Source organism: Chelonoidis abingdonii, chromosome 1 (assembly GCF_003597395.2).
Source record: "Chelonoidis abingdonii isolate Lonesome George chromosome 1, CheloAbing_2.0, whole genome shotgun sequence".
In the NCBI taxonomy this organism is placed as follows: Eukaryota; Metazoa; Chordata; order Testudines; family Testudinidae; genus Chelonoidis; species Chelonoidis abingdonii.
In genome coordinates, this window is record NC_133769.1 from 259815325 (window position 1) to 259834406 (window position 19082).

Genomic DNA, 19082 nt, shown 5'->3' on the forward strand with positions numbered 1-19082 from the left:
AGAGGTGGATTAAATGAAGAGAGCAAATGGTTTGCACACACAAAAGTTATCTTTCAAAAGGCTCATTCTGGTAGAATTGTGAGGTCTACTCAGAAGGCGTTAACCTGGTTTTTGAAGTCAGCCATTACAGCCCTGTTGAGCTCTACTGAGATATTTATGGTCTTATATGACATATCACAACCGTGTCTGAGCACCTTGAGACAATAAAGCAAACAGCACCTCCATACTGACGACATCCAGCAAGAAATGCTGAAATTTATTCATCAAACATTCATACATCCAATAACGACCTCTGATTTTGTACTTATAATTTACAACAGATGTAGAAAAGGAAACGGTGAAATGTGCTGTATTAAAGTGCAATGGTGTGTATAAGATCACAAAATAATGGAAAGGATGCTGCAATGAGACAGCTGAAAGGACAGTTTCATTATAGGACTGTTTGAGAGCAATATATTTAAGTAAATTATGTTACAGATCATTTACAAAATAATTTACAAACAAGAAGGCAAACCAATATCTCTGCACATTGTTATTTCATTATCACGTATCAGGCTAAACAGTCCTGGCTAGCACAGTTTAAGATAATTTAAGAAGGAACAGATTAATCCTTTTTTGGAAATGATGCATAAAGTAAAAACCCTGACCAGCCTTCATACTGCAGTATTGCAAGAAACCTAAGTATTTATGAATTGTAAAGTGACATTTTCAGCAGCATGAAGACTATAAATACATCTTTTACATTATATACACACACAAAGACACAGACACATACATATATATGTATTTATACACACATTTATGCACTGGCCACAGCCAGGTGCATTTTGATTGTAACTGGGTCAGGAATCCCTTCAGGAAACTAGAAAAGTAAGATCATTCTTTTGAGGCATTTCTCTTTTAGCTGTTCACATCACCAAGTGTAAAATCTAGATTTCTTTTATTAAGATAGACTTCTAGGTGCTGAGCACCAGTAGCTCCCACTGATTGCAATAGAAGCTCACTGTGCTCAGTGCTTCTGAAAATCAAGCCCTCAACACTCCAGATTATTTTAAGTAATACAGTACAGAGACCAGGAAAAAATGATATTCCAGTATAAGCAAAACATTTTTAAAATTGATACAGTTTGCATTTGTAAGGCTGAACTGCAAAGAATATCTGAGGTGATAATTTACAGCATTTACATTATACCCTGAAAAACTGTATGTTTATGATTTCCCTCCCTTTAAAAAAGGATTTAAAATATTTGTCCACAACACAGTCCAGATTTTTTTAAAATAAAGTTATTGCCCCCACCCTCCCATTTTATAGAAAAAAATATACAACTGTTTAATTTTTTTAATCCTTTTAAGTAAATCTACAAACATACATCCTTAGCTAAAAGGTTCAGGTTTCTAATTCTCACAATAAATCTTCAGCATTATAGTGTAGCTAGTACAGTTTCATTTGCCTGCAATCATCTTTTAACAGTTAGAACTGAAGATAACCACATTGTATTACAAATTATTAAGAAATCACTTAAGTAATACAAACATTTTGTGTTTCAGTGTGTACCTTAGTAATGAAAAATAATTTTGTATCAAACATGTTATTAAATTGCCAATGTTATGTAAAAACAGTGATTCTTGGTAAAGAACTTGGTTCAGAGACCAAAATACCTCAAAAATGGCCATTGGACACAGTAAAAAATGCTGGAAAAGATAAAATAGTCTTTTCTTTTGATGATGTTGTGGTCAGTGAATTGTCCATTTCTTTTGCATCATAGCCTGTGAAGATGCATTTTACTGCAGAAAGCAGAGTGCTCAAAATTCAAGACAAGAGAATGGCTGGACCTACATTTAATTCCTGGTTATTGTAAAAGACACTCCATATACTGCATTAACCCAGAAGTATGCTTACAGAAAGGTTTTTGGGAGAGAACTGTAAACTCAGATTTCTTATCCTATTTCTATATTATACAATTATTTTTATTTCATTATTTTACAATAGGATTTACAACAGAGGAACACATTCCTGTCTTGTCCTGTTCTTCTTCTGGTTGTGGTAAAATGGTGAGTCTGTAGAAATCTGATGGCAATATCCATGGGAAAATGTATGTTGAGATTCAGACTTCAAATCAGAAGCTTCTAGAAGATCCCATTTCAGATCATTTACTTTTCTTTAGAATCTCAGATTCCACATACTTTTCACTGAGCTCTTCCTAGGGATGGCTCCGTAAATCACCATTTAAAACATGAGACAGGCAACACATACATGCTGGATCTCCATTTCAGTCCAACATTCAGAAGTCTGCATAAGATGCTGGAAGTTCACAAGCAACTTGGGGAAATGTTAGCATTAGCCCTTGATGTCTCAGAAGCTGGTGCTGCCAGCATTGCAACTTTCATTATAACTTGATGATGAACTCAAAGTACTGCATCCAGTGCCTGATTCTGGAGTAGGAGGGAAAACAATCACAAGAAACATGCTATGTCTTTTGTTCTTTCAAAATGCGTTACTATATAAATGTTCAGCTAAACTGATCATTGCCACATTTACAATTAATCTCTTACCAGAGCTGCTTAAAGACTGAGCTGACTTTGAGTTGCCTATGAGCATCAATAAATTGTTCGCTGGCACCAAACCTTCTTTCCCCGTGCTCAGATTCTTCACATACCTAAGAAAAGAATTTTACTGTCAAACTGTTTAATTTTTTAAAATATATTCTTCATACAAACACACAAATTCTTCCAAGTATATGACATCACAACTGATGCATTTGTGTGCATTTTCAAGCAGCTACACACAATTTTCCATACCAAATTCTGTCCTCCCCTTCACAGATCAGCTGAACGAGGTCTCCACTTTTCACTGCAAGATCTTCAGAACCTCTTTTGTCATAATCAGTCACAACAGTGTATTTACCAGGAGTCTAAATGCACAGAAGGAAAAACAAAAACAAAATTAAACTGTACAGTAAAAATAAAAGATATTATGCAGATATTGACTTGTACCGCAGGGGTAATTTGTTTTTAAACCACAATGAAGTTGAGGTGAATATTTACTCTGAGGGACAATAAATGTTGCTATTCACTCAAAATATGAAGTCAGTATGTGTATTCTCACAAACATCCTGAATGACTTCCTGAGAAAGATCTGTTCATCTCTCCATTATATCAATTAATTAAAAAAAACAAAAACAAACACCAAACACCACCCTCATTCAGATTCTAAACAGGAGATTAAATTTAAAGTCCAGAAAAAGCTTAGGTGAACCAGTCAGGGAACCAGAGATTTATATATGCTCTTTCATTGGATAATATGGTTTTCTAACTCACTATTATTCATTACTGAGGCAGTAAACAATAGACACCTGTGTTACTTTTCACAGTTCTTTTGTACGTAATATAAACAACTGCAGATGCTATGAGTCCAAATGACAAAAAACTTTCACAAGGCACTTAACGCAAACTCAACCTTAAATTTTGCCTGATTAAGGACTTCAAACGTGGTTTTTTTTTTGCTGCAAGTTCAAACAAAATTCCCATGTACTAGATACTTTTACTATATTAATTAGCAATACAAATTTCACTAAATTGGTAAGAAAATATTTCTGGTTACCAGCTTAATCTCTCCTCCTCCTCCTCCTTCTTCTTCCTCTGCATCTGATGAATTAAGTGGGTCCTCAGCACTAGACCAACCATCATTTTCTTCAGAGGCATCAAGTGAATGAGATGTTTTAGCCCAACCTTGGTAAACAAATAGCCTATAGTTATTAACTTTGCGAAAGTGTCCCAGAAACAAGAAAAACTCCCACTGACTTCAATGAGACCAGGATTGCACCCAAAGTCTGTAATAGTTACTTACATATCAAGTAGAAATGGGAGGAAAACGTTAGGTTGGAAAATATTTATACCCTTGGGGCCAAATTCACTGCTGGCACAATTCCTATGAAGTTGTGCTATTTTATGGCAGTGGTGAATTTGGGCCTTAATGTTTTAAAAAGAAAATAAGCAGAAAAGAAAAAGTCCCTCTGTCTTGTGGGTTTTTATTTTTTTATTTATTTATTTTACACACACACACACACACACACACACACACACACACACTAGGTGTATGACTGTTTTTCTTGGGAGGCAGTAGAAACGGAAATTGCTTCCAATTTGTGTGTTGCTGTTGGTGAAGGCTAGTGGGTAGGTGTGACAATCAAAGAAGCTTAACGGGATAATCAGATGGTGGCAATAGTGGCCTGATTTTCCAAATTGCTGAGTATCTGCAGTTCCCACTGAAGTCACTGACTTGAGCACCTAGGCAGATCAAGTTGTTATTGTTCAAAGCCAAACTGGGGTGATAAACTGCACAGTAATACTATGAGAATTCATCATGATTAAAACTGTTGCAGTAATCACCCCAGGAACAAAGATGTATGTATCACATTGCAAAGCGTTATTTTTCTCATGACAAGTAATGCAGGCTAACCCATTTAACTTATTTACGATGCTGAATCACATCCAGGGTGCACAACTCGCCCTTCCAAATAAAATCAAACAAAGGTCAACAGGTCCTTAAAAGAACAAAGTAACCACAAACATATGCATGTGGTTATTAATCATAAAAGCAAATCATGATAAAACAGATTAGGAAAGTTTCACAATTAATTTTATGATAAATTTCTGTTCAAGACAAATGGTTACATAATTAATACCCAGTGAAAAGAATGACAGGAGGAACATTCCCCAAGCCAACTCTAAATATAAAAACATGATAATAATCACTTATGTTGGGGGGGGGGGGGCAGGACCCAGCATTTTTGCTTTCCATGGAATCTACGAGGCAGTTTCTATTTCCTGCACCATGTGTCCGGACAATACGTGTTACAAAAAGCGTTCTAGTACTAGCAGAGTAAAGCCAAAACAATCTCTAATCCACAGCACACCAAAAACATAGGTTCATGTGGCCCAGGACTGATACTTTACCTTGCTTGTGTTGGGCTGCTGGTAGAAGATTAGAAGTACTGAGCCATTTGGCCCTGTCCAATGTTAATACTGAACTTGCATCTGTGAAAGAACTGAGTAATAAGTTCCAGCTTCATTCTACTCAAATTTCATTTTTAGCTTAAAAGTTACCTTTATTGCTGAGCTTGTGAGATTCATTATTTTTAAATTAAAAAAACAATATAATAGAAGAAAGTAATTTTGTGGTCTGTTCCTGGTGCTCAATTCTTCCAGGCTATCATTTACAAAAATAGAACAAAAACAGGGGACTAAGCTTGGTGTTTGCCAATTATCATTCTACTCATATGTTGCAACCTGTTTCTCACTCTCTTTGGGGGTACTGACTACCTCTTACCATGTGTACATACAGCGCCCAGTGCTACTGGGCCCCAAATCTTGGTTGGGGTGCTAGACACTACCGGAATTCAGGTAACAGTAGTGTTACTATTCATGAAGGGTAGCACTTGAGTTAAAAATAAAAAAAAACAGTCAAAAGTGATTCTACATCCACATTGGGGAAAAAACACAAAAGCCCACAGAATGTCTAAGAGTGATTTCTTATTACTTTCATGCAGGACTAGCTCAATGCTGACAAAACACCAAACTAGAAAAAAATGCCCTTTTTCCCAAATAACTGTCTACCTGAGGAACATTAGAAAGGAAGCAAAAGAAAAAGGCAGAGAATCTATGAGAAAAGAGATTGTTAGAAAAGAAAATCAGTAGGAGGGTATAATTCAATTACAGGGCCTGATTTTGACTGAACTTGCACCAGTTTTACACCAGTCATTTCAACTGAGTGGCACAGTCCATCTATCCTCCCAAGGCTTTGGTGGGCAGAGGAAAGGCGGAGTGGTGGAAAGGAAAAATGGGGATAGAGGTGCATGACAGGGCGAATGTCAGGACATTTTAAATTTAGTTTCTTGGTTATTTGCTTTCTCAAATCAACAGTCTATTCAAGGATTGTATCTGAAATCTTTGCTGGGAGCTCAGGATAAGCAGCTTGTATTGTAATGGTACAAATGGAAATGAACAAACTTTATAGGACACAGAACCTCAATGATATAACAGTATCATCATCTGAGTGTTTTCTAAGGTATGTGCTTTCTAAAAACATGGCTGTAGGATCTAACTCACACCCAAATATATGAATTAAAAATTGCTTTTTCATCAAAAAGCAGCAGCTGTCATGTGAACTGGATTTGGATTATCTGAGCCACCAGGACAAAATAATTTTCTCTCCAAATCCATATAAAGTTCTACAGAGGATAAGGTACTGGACTAGACATCTAATTTCCATTCTGACTCTGCAGGACTCCCATAGAACAGCCTTCACCTTTCCCTGCATCTTCTCAGGGAACCTCTCTCAGAGTTCCCAGACCCTGGCAAACACTCCTGAGCAAAACTTTTCTTCCTTGAAATATCCTCCAAGTCCAGACCTTTCATACTAGCTGGGAAGTCTAGCAGGTTTGGCTGGTTTCCTACAGAGCTCAGAGGTCACAAACCTTCAAATTCCACATGTGTAGAGGCTGCACACACATTTAGAGAGCATTGAACACCCTGCAGCATAGGCAAAGTGAATAATAGAATATTAGGGTTGGAAGGGACCTCAGGAGGTCATCTAGTCCAACCCCCTGCTCAAAGCAGGACCAATCCCCAACTAAATCATCCCAGCCAGGGCTTTGTCAAACCTGACCTTAAAAACCTCCAAGGAAGGAGATTCCATCACCTCCCTATGTAACCCATTCCAGTGCTTCACCACCCTCCTAGAGAAAAAGTTTTTCCTAATATCCAACCTAAACCTCCCCACTTCAACTTGAGACCATTACTTCTTGTTCTGTCATCTGCTACCACTGAGAACAGTCTAGATCCATCCTCTTTGGAACCCCCTTTCAGGTAGTTGAAAGCAGCTATCAAATCCCCCCTCATTCTTCTCTTCTGCAGACTAAACAATCCCAGTTCCCTCAGCCTCTCCTCATAATCATGTGCTCCAGCCCCTAATCATTTTTGTTGCCCTCCACTGGACTCTTTCCAATTTTTCCACATCCTTCTTGTAGTGTGGGGCCCAAAACTGGACACAGTACTCCAGATGAGGCCTCACCAATGCCGAATAGAGGGGAATGATCACGTCCCTCGATCTGCTGCAATGCCCCACTTATACAGCCCAAAATGCCATTAGCCTTCTTGGCAACAAGGGCACAAGTGACTCATATCCAGCTTCTCATCCACTGTAAACCCCTAGGTCCTTTCCTGCAACTGCTGAACCTCGGTCCCTAGTCTGTAGCAGTGCATGGGATTCTTTCATCCTAAGTGCAGGACTCTGCACTTGTCCTTGTTGAACCTCATCAGATTTCTTTTGGCCCAATTTGAACCTCATCAGATTTCTTTTGGCACAATCCTCTAATTTGTCTAGGTCCCTCTGTAACCTATCCCTACCCTCCAGCATATCTACCAGCTCCTCCCAGTTTAGTGTCATCTGCAAACTTGCTGAGGGTGCAGTCCACGACATCCTCCAGATCATTAATGAAGATATTGAACAACCCTTGGGGCACTCTGCTTGAAAGCGGCTGCCAACTAGACATGGAGCCATTGATCACTGCCCAATAATCTAGCCAGCTTTCTATCCACCTTTATAGTCTATTCATCCAGCCCATACTTCTTTAACTTGCCAGCAAGAATACTCTGGGAGATTGTATCAAAAGCTCTGCTAAAGTCAAGGAATAACACGTCCACTCTTTTCCCCACATCTACAGAGCCAGTTATCTCATCATAGAAGGCAATTAGGTTAGTCAGGCATGACTTGCCTTTGGTGAATCCATGCTGACTGTTCCTGATCACTTTCCTCTCCTCTAAGCGCTTCAGAATTGATTCCTTGAGAACCTGCTCCATGATTGTTGCAGGGACTGAGGTGAGGCCATAGTTCCCCAAATATTCCTTCTTCCCATTTTTAAAGATGGGCACTACCTTAGCCTTTTTCCAGTCATCTGGGACTTCCCCCAATTGCCATGAGTTTTCAAAGATAATGGCCAATGGCTCTGCAATCACATCCACCAACTCCTTTAGCACCCTCGGATGCAGCACATCTGGCCCCATGGACTTGTGCTCGTCTAGCTTTTCTGAATAGTCTTGAACCACTTCTTTCTCCACAGAGGGCTGGTCACCTCCTCCCTGTGCTGTGCTGCCCAGTGCAGTAGTCTGGGAGCTGACCTTGTTTGTGAAGACAGAGGCAAAAAAAGCATCGAGTACATTAGCTTTTTCCACATTCTCTGTCACTAGGGTGCCTCTCTCGTTCAGTAAGGGGCCTACATTTTCCTTGACCACCTTCTTGTTGCTAACACACTTGAAGAAACCCTTCTTGTTACTCTTAACATTTCTCGCTAGCTGCAACTCCAAGTGTGATTTGGCCTTCCTAATTTCACTCCTGCATGCCTGAGCAATATTTTTATACTCCTCCCTGGTCATTCATCTAAATCTTCCACTTCTTGTAAGCATCTTTTTTGTGTTTTAAGATCAGAAAGGATTTCACTATTAAGCCAAGCTGGTCGCCTGCCATATTTACTATTCTTCCTACACATCGGGATGGTTTGTTCCCGCACCCTCAATAAGGATTCTTTAAAATACAGCCAGCTCTCCTGGACTCCTTTTCCCCTCACATTTTTCTCCAAGGGGATCCTGCCCATCAGTTCCCTGAGGGAGTCAAAGTCTGCTTTTCTGAAGTCCAGAGTCCGTATTCTGCTGCTCTCCTTTTTTCCTTGTGTCAGGATCCTGAACTCGACCATCTCATGGTCACTGCCACCCAGTTTCCCATCCACTTTTGCTTCTCCAATGCTGTTGGATAATGCCATACCACAAAACCTGCAATACGAGCTAGGCTTTCACATGGTTAAAGACAGGCTGAAAAAGCCTTGGAAAGTGGGGTTTGGAAGAAGAGACTGTTCTGTAGGGGAAATATTGCCTGAGAGTGTACAAGAAGGGTGTGGAACCAGTGTCCCGGAAAAAACAGCCGATGACAATACTGTTGTGCACACACTATCGTATGTGCACCTACACTTATTTGATATGAATATTACATTAGAGATCTATGGCTTATTGTGGAGTAGAAAAGGTGTTATCACTCTACCTCTTAAACCAAAAGGAGTTGGATCACTCTTTACTTCATGTCGTTTAGCCTTTTTGTCAGGGCTAGTAGGAGAAGCTGCAGTAGGATGAATAGGCAAAAAACACAGGAGAGAGATATTGAAGAACTGGAAAAACAGAATAGGTAGACTGCATGCTAAATACCTTTGAGTTTAAACTGGAATACGGTAAATGGTTACTGATTAATTTATTTTAGTTGCCATTGATTGATTATAATAAAAGGAATTAATTTTTGGAGTATTACATCCGTTATGTGCTAAACTGGCAAGAATATTTTTACAATTACAGATATGAATATGATTTTTTTCTAAAAACTGTAAATCAACAGAATACAGTTAATCTGCATTTTAGGTGCAAACATCATATGAACATGATCATTTTATTTTGGCAAAATTAATTCTACAGCAATACCTGGTCCTGTCGGAAGGATCATTGGCAATGTCTGGTTTTTAGCAGTAGGAGATGGAGTTTCTGTCAAGGCAAGCACGGAATATTAGTGCTTACCTCATATGTGCTTTGAGTATTATACACTATGCTGATACAGTCTCTCCAGAAAGAACTCAAAGGTAATCAAGGTTTAAAAAGACATGTTAAGAGGATGCTTGAAAATCACATGTTGTCATATTAGTGCAATGCAGATTATTTAAAGGGAGTCATCCAAAGCAAGAAGGACTCTACAACTCTACAAATGCATTTATTTGGCAACAAGAAGCAAGAAAGTATCTCTGACTCAGACCAGCTCCTGTGTCAGAGCGAAACTGAAGACCCCTTTTGAAAAGAAGTAGGGTGACTAGACAGCACGTATGAAAAATCGGAACAGGGGGTGGGGGTAATAGGAGCCTATATAAGAAAAAGCCCCAAATATTGGGACTGTCCCTATAAAATTGGGATATCTGGTCATCCTAAAAAGAATTGAATTCTTATTTCCTTATATCCTTGAAAATAGCAGCACCCCTTGCACAGCCTTGGATTAAGTACTGCAGATTTGATTAACAAGAAGTCAATATAGTTTTAATATAGATAATAACCCAGAGCAGATTCACTGAAGGTGGAGCATGTTGCTGCTCATTCACTCTGAGGTAGGCAAATTAGCTTTCCACTGCTACTCTCCTTCAGTGTTTCCAGACAGCAAATGTGAAAAATCGGGACAGGGGTGGGGTGTAATAGGAGCCTATGTAAGAAAAAACCCAAAAAATCGGGACTGTCCCGATAAAATCGGGACATTGGTCACCCTAACTGGAGATGAGCAGCTTAAATACCTTCTGGGGACTCCATGGAGGGAACTGATATGTACATAAACTGGATTCAGCACAACCCCCATGTCACTCTGACCACTCCACTGTCCTGGCTAGCACCAGGCCCTAAAACACCCTATCACCAAGTGTAAGGGAGATTATAGGCACTTGGTACTGTCCACCCCCCCCTCCCCCAGCTGACTTTCTACCTCAGGTAAGGCCTTTGCGAGGGTCGATGATAGCAAAAACTAACTTAAATTTAGTAGAGGAGCATGTATATATTCACATATAAACACACACTCGACAGACCGACTGCATCCTTGTTTGGAAAATAGAATCTAGCTTGTTAAAAATTTACCTTTCTGACTTTTGAGGTTAGTAAAGCCCTGAAGTGTAAAGCGCTTTTTTGACAGTGCAGAGCATTCTGAGGTAGAATTAATTACTGTATCATCTACAAATGAAGAGAGATGGAAAGAGAGAAAGAGGAGATAAAAGGTCAAGGCAAAATCATCCAACACTCTGCCACGGAACTAGCATTTTGAGGGAGAAATAAAATACAGAAAGTTCACGCATTGCAGAAGAATCCAAGTAACAGCTTATCACCACTGTGCAGACCTTTACATTTAGAAGTGGTCTAGCGGCTGAACTCAGTGATGGGAACCAAATCACAAAGGAATGAAGGGCTCTTCATCAGAATACTCTTGGCAGGGTTTTAAGAGAGTTTTGAGGTAGTGTCAAGACACTTGACCAGTAAAAGAGAAATCTGGGAAACAATCAATCTGCAGGGTTTATCTACAATGCTGGCCCTGTAACAAAAAACCCCCAAGAGCAGGGGTGGGCAAACTTTTTGGGTCGAGGGCCACATCTGTGTGGGGAAATTGTATGCAAGGCCAGGGCAGGGGGCTGGGGTGTGGTGTGCAGGAAGGGGCTCAGGGCAAGGGATTGGGGCAGAGGAGGGATGCAGGGTATATGGGGGGCTCAGGGCAGGGGGCTGGGGTGTGGTGTGCAGGAAGGGGCTCAGGGCAAGGGATTGGGGCAGAGGAGGGATGCAGGGTATATGGGGGGCTCAGGGCAGGGGGCTGGGGTGTGGTGTGCAGGAAGGGGCTCAGGGCAAGGGATTGGGGCAGAGGAGGGATGCAGGGTATATGGGGGGCTCAGGGCAGGGGGCTGGGGTGCATGAGGGTTGTGAGGTGCAGGCAGGGGGCTTAGAACAGGGAATTGGGGGGTGGGGTGCAGGAGGGCTTCAGGCTCCGGGGTGGCAGCGGCACACACCAGAGCCAGAGCAGGCTCCCTGCCTGCCCTGTCCCCAGACCCACATCACTCCAGGAGGCACCGTGGCCTCTGCGGGAAGGGGAACAGAGGGCTCCCTGTATGTTGCCCTTGCTGTTACTCCAAGTACCTCCCCCAAAGGTCCCATTGGTAGCAGTTCCCCATTCCTGACCAACGGGAGCTGCGGGGGGTGGTGCCTGGAGGCAAGAGCAACACACGGAGCCCTCTGCCCCCCGCCCGGGGGCCTCAGGGGCATGGTGCCGGCCGCTTCTGGAGAGTGGTGCCAAGGGGGGGAAGTCCTGTGGACCGGATCCAAAGCCCTGAGGGGCTGGATCTGGCCTGCGGGCCGTAGTTCGCCTACCCCTGCCCAAAGCATACTCCTAGCTCTCAATTTACATTGGATACTGTCCATTCCACCTTGGTAAGATACAATTAAATTATCAATGAGCACAGAGTAACTAAGACTCACCTTTGCCTTTCTCGGGGTACTTTGGTGCTACTGAGGTGACATAACCTTCTGGACTTGTGGGATCAGTTTTTCTCTCTTCTACTTTTTTGACAGTTCTTCCCTGAATCCTTGAAGGACTGTTTATCAGAAGAAAATTAAGACAATAAACTCCTGTAGTTCTAAGTCTGAACAGGGATGGCAAATATCTGCCCCTTCTGCAGACCACAAGGCTGTTATTGCTCCTTCCTGCAGACATGCATACTGAAGAGTGTGCATGGACCACAGCATCTGCTCCCTGGAAAAGTAGGATGGGAACTGTCACCCAATGATTGCAGCCATGTGTGTTATGGTTGCTGCTGTGGCTGAGAAAGGATTCAGGACTCCTCCCCCCACGCCCTAGTCTGGTGATCTCTGCTTTAGCAGAGCCCTGAACATCCCTTCTGCTAAGAATGATGGAATGAAGTTGGCTTGCCAGCTGTTACCACTGGGCAGACAGACAAGTGGTGAAGGAGGAAACACAAATGGAGTTGTGGAACCATAAGAGGTTCCCATCTCAGTGTTAGATTCCAGGCTGGGGAGGAGAGGGCTGTCTCTAGAATCCTGTACAGCTGGCACATTTTCCTTGTGGGCTGAGGTCCCCATCTTTCTGCATCCTCTATTCCACTTGCGGAGGAGAAGGTGTTAGGACTCGGAGCGAGCTGAGTCATAGGGAGTAGGCTGAAGAGAGCTAATCACTGAGTTACGGGTTATATGGTAGGAGCCCTGTAAACCCTGCACTGGAACCAATTAAATGCCTGGTGAAGGATAGTGTGTGTGGTGATGGGTGAGTAGTGCCCCTTCTCTGTGTCAGTTTAATAAAAAGTTGTGGCCTGCTGTTTAAAATCCACGTGTTAGTTGTCATTTCACTGCTGCATTCAAATCAAAGATGTATAGTACATTTTTCTTTATTTCTTGGAGTTTAATATACAAATTTTTACAATAAAATAAATAAATAACGCTATATTCTGTACGCACACACTCTGGTATGTTTTTGACACGTATAGGTGTGCTAGACGGAGCTATTTTCTAGTTCATACCACTGCTATTAGTCCTTCATTTAAAACAATACGTAAAAGTTCAAAAGCTATTTAAACCCCAGGTCTGTAATTCTACTGTCTAGAAAAGCAGCAGCAGCAAAGAAAAATTAAGTAATAAAATGTATAGAAGGAGGCAAGTGGACAAAAGAACTACAGATGAACAACACTGGTAAGCCTAATATATTTTGTAACCATCTGCTATGTCTTAGCCCACCAAATTGATTTGACGACGTATTTACTTACCTTGTACAAGTTGGTGCAGGTATAGGTAAACCGTGTGTCTGTTCTAGTGTTCTGTGCTGACTAGCTTCTGCGAGAAAGAAAAATACCTATCAAATAACGTATTTGTACTCCGAGTCTTTGTATTCTGATTTTTTTTAAAAAACAATTCTGATGTATAGAATGGGGTTTCCAGTACAAAACTGCACTGTGTAGAAGGGAGAAGGAAAGAGAATGTTTTACCTCTGCATGCCTGCAGTTGGCTAGTTAACACTTTTCTAATTTCATTTACCCAGGTAGCTTTAATTTCAGGAGTTGGTGCCTATCACAAAAAAGAAACCAGTGATCAAATATTGAAAGCTAGTTGCACTAAACAGTGCCTGCAAACACACACCTAGGAAGAGCCCTAAAGAAAAGATAAACAAAACTGTCTCCCAGGGCCTTGGGGGAAGGGGAATTATTTTAAGTTTTTAGCTGGTCTGGGGGGGTGGGGGGAGGCAGGGAGACTGGATCTTTGTCACTGTCAGAGACTTCATTTCTCTAATGAGAAAATTAACAAGTCTTTTTTATGCAAATTGTTTTTTGTGAAATGTTGAGAATCTTATATTTTTCATCAGAAAGGCCTGGATCCTGCAAACACACACATGCTGACTTTTACACACCAGAGCAGTGTCACTGAAGTTAATGGGTAGCTCAGGTAAGTAAAGTTAAGCGCATTTGTAAGTTCTTGCAGGATCAGGGGATATGTTCACAGTTTTACTCCACTGTTCGGTCAATGACATCGGAACTGTGTCACAAAACTACTGGGCTGCAAGTTGTAGATTAGTATGTTATAAAATGAGGCAACACTCACTCTCTCTTTTGTGTTTTTTTTTTTTTTTTTTTTTTTTAAAGAGCGCTTCCTCTGTTTAAAGTATCTTCTGCATTCGCCTCTGTGTGCATGTTCTATTTTCCTCTCATTATACCAGTACACAGTAAAAAACCATTACACCATGTAACATCTTACATATTGTATCCCAAAAAGCTTTATATTGTTGAATAATACTTCACTTTTTACCTTCATAATTTATCAGAAGAAGAGAAAAATTAAGAGTTATATTTTTCCTCTTTCCTGTCTTTCTGCTGAATGGCTTCTATTACAGTCAATGGGCCACATCCTCAGCTGGTGTAAACTACTGTAGCTCCATTGACTTCAACTGAGCAGTAGTGATTTGCACATATTGAGGATCTAGTAAATGAATCTTACACATATTCAAAGACCTTTATGCACAAACATGAAAAAATGCTTCACCAGGTACTTTTTTTATGAATCTGGATTGTATAGTGATGTATATAGGCTCCATTTACTTCCTTATTGGAAGTCAGAAAGCATTACTGGCTCATACCCAGTATGACAGTCTCACAACTTTTAACCCTCTTCAGGCTACACAAGACTTGCTGCGCATGTTTCTATTTAGGCTCCTTGTCCAAGTGACATTGCTAAGACAAACAATTTCTGTAAGTAGGAGCAACATTTCCAAACATACAGTAGGTGTTGAAAGCACCTCATCATTTATTCTGTGAAAGTGCATGGCTCAGAAATTAAAAATGATCAGTACGTAAAATAGAAATATAAGCCAATGAGTTCATTTAAACTGAAGTGAAGCACCATTACCTGAATGATGTAAACTTCTTCTCTCGCATTATACCAGATTTCAAATTTCTTTGAGTCACCTTTAGCATTCTCTGTTATTCCAACAGCTGTCATCTGGCAAACACAACAAACTGAGGTTGACATGCTTAATATCAATTAAAATAATGGTAACAGAAGCCCTTTCGTCGTCATCTTTTGTACATTGAACTGTTTAAACCTATTCAGCAGAGTAATCTTTTCATCACTGATCTGAGGTTTTGCACTGAAGACAAAAGAATATATTGATCATGTACAATCTGCGCATTATGCAGCTGAAGCAGGAGAGATTTAGGGCTTTACTCTCAGCTGTCACCAATGTGTCAGGATGAAAGGGGAGATTCTGTAAATTAATCAAGGAAGACCCATAAATTCTCTCTTATTTAAGGGCCAGATTTGGACTCCTTTACATTTTGGATGACCTTATTCCCCCAGTAGTCCCAATTACCAATTTAACATGGATAAGGAGATCGCAATCTGGACTACATTAGCCTAATATGGTTTTGTAATCTCAAAACAGAAGATATTGGAGTTAAAAAAAGGAGGCTATGGAGAGATGTGGATGACAAAAAGGACACAGTAAATAGCATAAGAGGCAGAGATTATAGCAATACTGGTCAGATTTGTTTCAAAGTGCAAATTCCGTGCTGCAAAAAATTCTTAGAGGGTTTAAGATAGCAAACCCATAATGTGTTTGGGCCCATAATGTGTTTACAAATAAAGTTATAGGTATAAAATGTCTTCAGTGTGTGAACATAATATACTGTATTAAAGCAGCTCAAAGGCTTAGGTATGACTTTTATCTTATTATGATTGCTAAATAGCTTACGTTTAAGGAATGCTTATAACTGTAGGAAGGTGCTTTTTCATATCCCTCTCCATTTTCTTCTCTCTTTTTACAGAACAACACTGCCTTCTCATGGAGGAACAGGTGCCTTTGCATTGGCTTGAAACGTGCCAAATCCTTCACTTTTGAGTGACCTTTTTTATGATCAGTCCATACATTGAAGGATCCTTGCATTAAAAGCTTGCCTAGTTCATTCAGGTTTCCCTGAAACAAGAACAGTGAAGTTGTTTACATTTTGAAAAGACACTATCAACTTAAAAACATATTTCCATCTGAAAATGTTGTTCTGGCACTACTGTTGTTGTTGCCACCCAAAACTCCCACAATCAGTAAGGGAAGGTGGACCCAATAACGTTTGATAGCATTAGATAGGCGAGCAGAAAACCCCTTTAATTCGTGTGTGCACACGCGCGTGTGTATTTGTAAAAAAGGTGCTCTATCAAAATGTTTTTGTTTTTTTTTAAATAAAAACAGTTGACATTGTTCCTTTACACATAATTTGTTTGGTTTATTAATCTTGAAGTGGGAAGAATTTACACCAAGTTATGTGATGCAAGGTGGTCCAAATTAGCCTAAAGAGAACAAAAGCAGCATATCAGCGCAGCAATGCGGTTTCTTATTTAGAGTTTAACCATCCTCAACAAAGAAAGGACGAGGAATCCACCATTACATGCAAATTCACATCAACAAATCATATGTAACATTATACATACCCAACAGCACATCAAATACTGAAGAGAAATATGATATAGAATGATGTGAGATTAGCTAAAGACAAAAAAGTCTTATCTGAACCTCTTTACTTTGATGGTACAGATAAAATGGAACTTCGAGGTGAAATCCTGGCCCTATTGAAATCAATGGGAACCCTACAGAATAAGATTCTAAGGCAAGAAGGAACCATTGCAATCATCTAGTCTGACCTCTTGTATAACATAGGCCACAGAACTTCCCCCAAATAATTCCTAGAGCAGATCTTTTAGAAAAACATAAATCTTGATTTAAAACTTGTCCGTAATGGAGAACCCACCATGACACTTGGTAAATTGTTCCAATGTTTCATTACCCTCACTGTTAAAAATTTCCACCTATTTCCAGTCTTAATTTGCCTACCTTCAACTATCGATTGTTATACCTTTCTCTGACAGACTGAAGAGCCCATTGTTAAATATAATGTTCCCCAAATATGTAATTATGGGACTGTAATCAGTTCACTCCTTAACCTTCTCTTTATTAAGATAAATAGATTGAGCTCTTTGAGTCTCTCTCTCTCTCTCTAAGGCATGTCTTCTAATCCTTTAATCATTCTCACGGCTCTTCTCTGAATTGTCTCCAATTTATCAAAATCCTCCTTCAATAATGGACATCAGAACAGGACACAGTATTCCAAAGTGGTCACACCAGTGCCAAGTACAGAGGTGAAATAACCTCTCTGCTCCTACTCAAGATTCCCCTGTTTATGCAGCCCAGGAGTGCTTTAGCTGTTTTGGCCACAGAGTCACACGGGGCGCTCATGTTCGTGATTATCCACCATGACCCCCAAATCTTTTTCCAAGTCACTGCTTTCCAGGATAAAGGATGCTATAACTCCTGGGGCTGGTTTTTCAACACAACTCCCCCATCAGTTCATCTCTAGAGGAAATCTCCCTCCAAGGATAAAGTATTAGGCATGGGTTAACAATGCCTTCTTCTGAAACATGTGGCACTGTCTACTATCAGGCAGTGTACAACACTAGAAATGGACAACTGACATGACAATTCTTATTTTCTTCCTTCTGAGGTACACTGCTGAATAAAACTTTGTATTTGAAAAGGAAAATTTGAAGAGGAAAATTGGGATCTGCAAAGAGAGATTGGGACTTGTAATAAAATCTATTAAAAGTTTGTATTAGTAATGAGATTGGTGAGAAATATGTAAGAAATCCATTTTCTCATTATTTTTGAGAACACAGTTCAGATATTAGTTAAAAGGAAACAGTTGCACAATCCCATTTGCATTGTTATACAAAACAAAATGAGGTGTGTGTATCTGTATAAAAATAATTAAGCAATGCTGTCACTTACATCATAGCCAGTGATGGCAATCTGGTGCATGGAATCATTGACTGCTTTGAGAATACCTAGTATAGAGGTTAATGCCTCCTGCAGATCTTCAGCTCCTTCACAGTTTTTGCTGTATTTCAGCATTTCCTGTGGAAAAACCAATGATGCAATGCTCATTCAGTTTTGTAAACAGACAACTATTAATACTCAAGATGAGTGTACTTTCAACATTGAATTTGATGCAAATTTTCAAAGTTAGCTGATGAAATTTTGTGCAAAAAACCCAAAACCAAAAATACGGTCCTTTGTGATGTTTTCAATCAAAAATTCCCCACTTGCCACATCTGAAAAAGGCCAGAGGAGGAAGAGAAGATGGGAATCTCTAAAAGCCACGTGGCAGTGGATTAAATATAAGGCTGGGAGTCGGAAGGGTCTAAATTCTATTTCTAACCTCTACCACTGACAGGACTTAACAATTCACACTTAGAGTACTTTACAAACATTAGTAAATGATAAACTAGGTAAATCTCTGTAAATGAGGCTTACGTAGCCCAATCTTGCGAACAGTTACTATTAAAACGGTGGAAAATTGGCATGAATTTTTGTGGAAAATCTTTCTATTGTTACCTAGCTCAAAAACTGAAGTATAGGTCATGCTCATTTTAAGCTGTTATTATTTATATTGCGGACTAGAGCCCTGGTCACAGATTGAAGCTTCATTGTGCTAGGCACTGCCCAAAACCTAATAAGGAGGAAGTCCTTCACCAAAGACTTTACAATCTAAGTGAAGATGCTCTTTTCTTTTCTATGGCACCAGTCCTGCAGCTTGATCCATGTAGCCCATGTGGTGCTCCACTAACTTTAGGGGGAGATCACATAGGAATTAGGGTTTACTCAGGCAGGTCAGATTGCAGGAATTAAGGATATTTTAAGAGAGACTTCTGAAATCATTTGATTATTCCACTCTTCATATTTAAAAACAGTCAGCAAAATTCATCCCTGTTATGGCTTGATAAACTTCAATGGATTTGTGCCCAGGGCAAATTTGGTCCAAATGTTATTTTTCAATAATTAGTGTACTATGATTTTAAAAACTAGTTTTTGAATCTTAACTTGCTTGTGTGTGAAGTATTTGTTAAAACAAGTAATCTACATGCATGGAAAAGGTT

General features: G+C 40.0%; 1 protein-coding gene across 2 annotated transcripts in view; it reads right to left on the reverse strand.

Annotated features, from left to right (window-relative positions):
- Positions 1 to 220: 220 nt before the first annotated feature.
- The window catches only part of MCF2L (MCF.2 cell line derived transforming sequence like), a 48158-nt gene continuing 29296 nt past the window's right edge, over positions 221 to 19082 (reverse strand). The window contains exons 17-28 of one of the 2 annotated variants that reach the window (XM_075061478.1): positions 17935 to 18060; positions 15853 to 16074; positions 15009 to 15101; positions 13598 to 13676; positions 13379 to 13445; positions 12081 to 12196; positions 10701 to 10793; positions 9091 to 9165; positions 3601 to 3728; positions 2799 to 2911; positions 2553 to 2656; positions 221 to 2432 (exon numbers count right to left, since the gene is read on the reverse strand). In XM_075061478.1, the coding sequence (XP_074917579.1) occupies positions 2353 to 2432; positions 2553 to 2656; positions 2799 to 2911; positions 3601 to 3728; positions 9091 to 9165; positions 10701 to 10793; positions 12081 to 12196; positions 13379 to 13445; positions 13598 to 13676; positions 15009 to 15101; positions 15853 to 16074; positions 17935 to 18060 (1296 nt within the window). In that variant the 3' untranslated portion in view covers positions 221 to 2352. The remainder of the gene's footprint in view (positions 2433 to 2552; positions 2657 to 2798; positions 2912 to 3600; positions 3729 to 9090; positions 9166 to 10700; positions 10794 to 12080; positions 12197 to 13378; positions 13446 to 13597; positions 13677 to 15008; positions 15102 to 15852; positions 16075 to 17934; positions 18061 to 19082) is intronic. The other variant, XM_032788434.2, reaches the window with a different exon arrangement.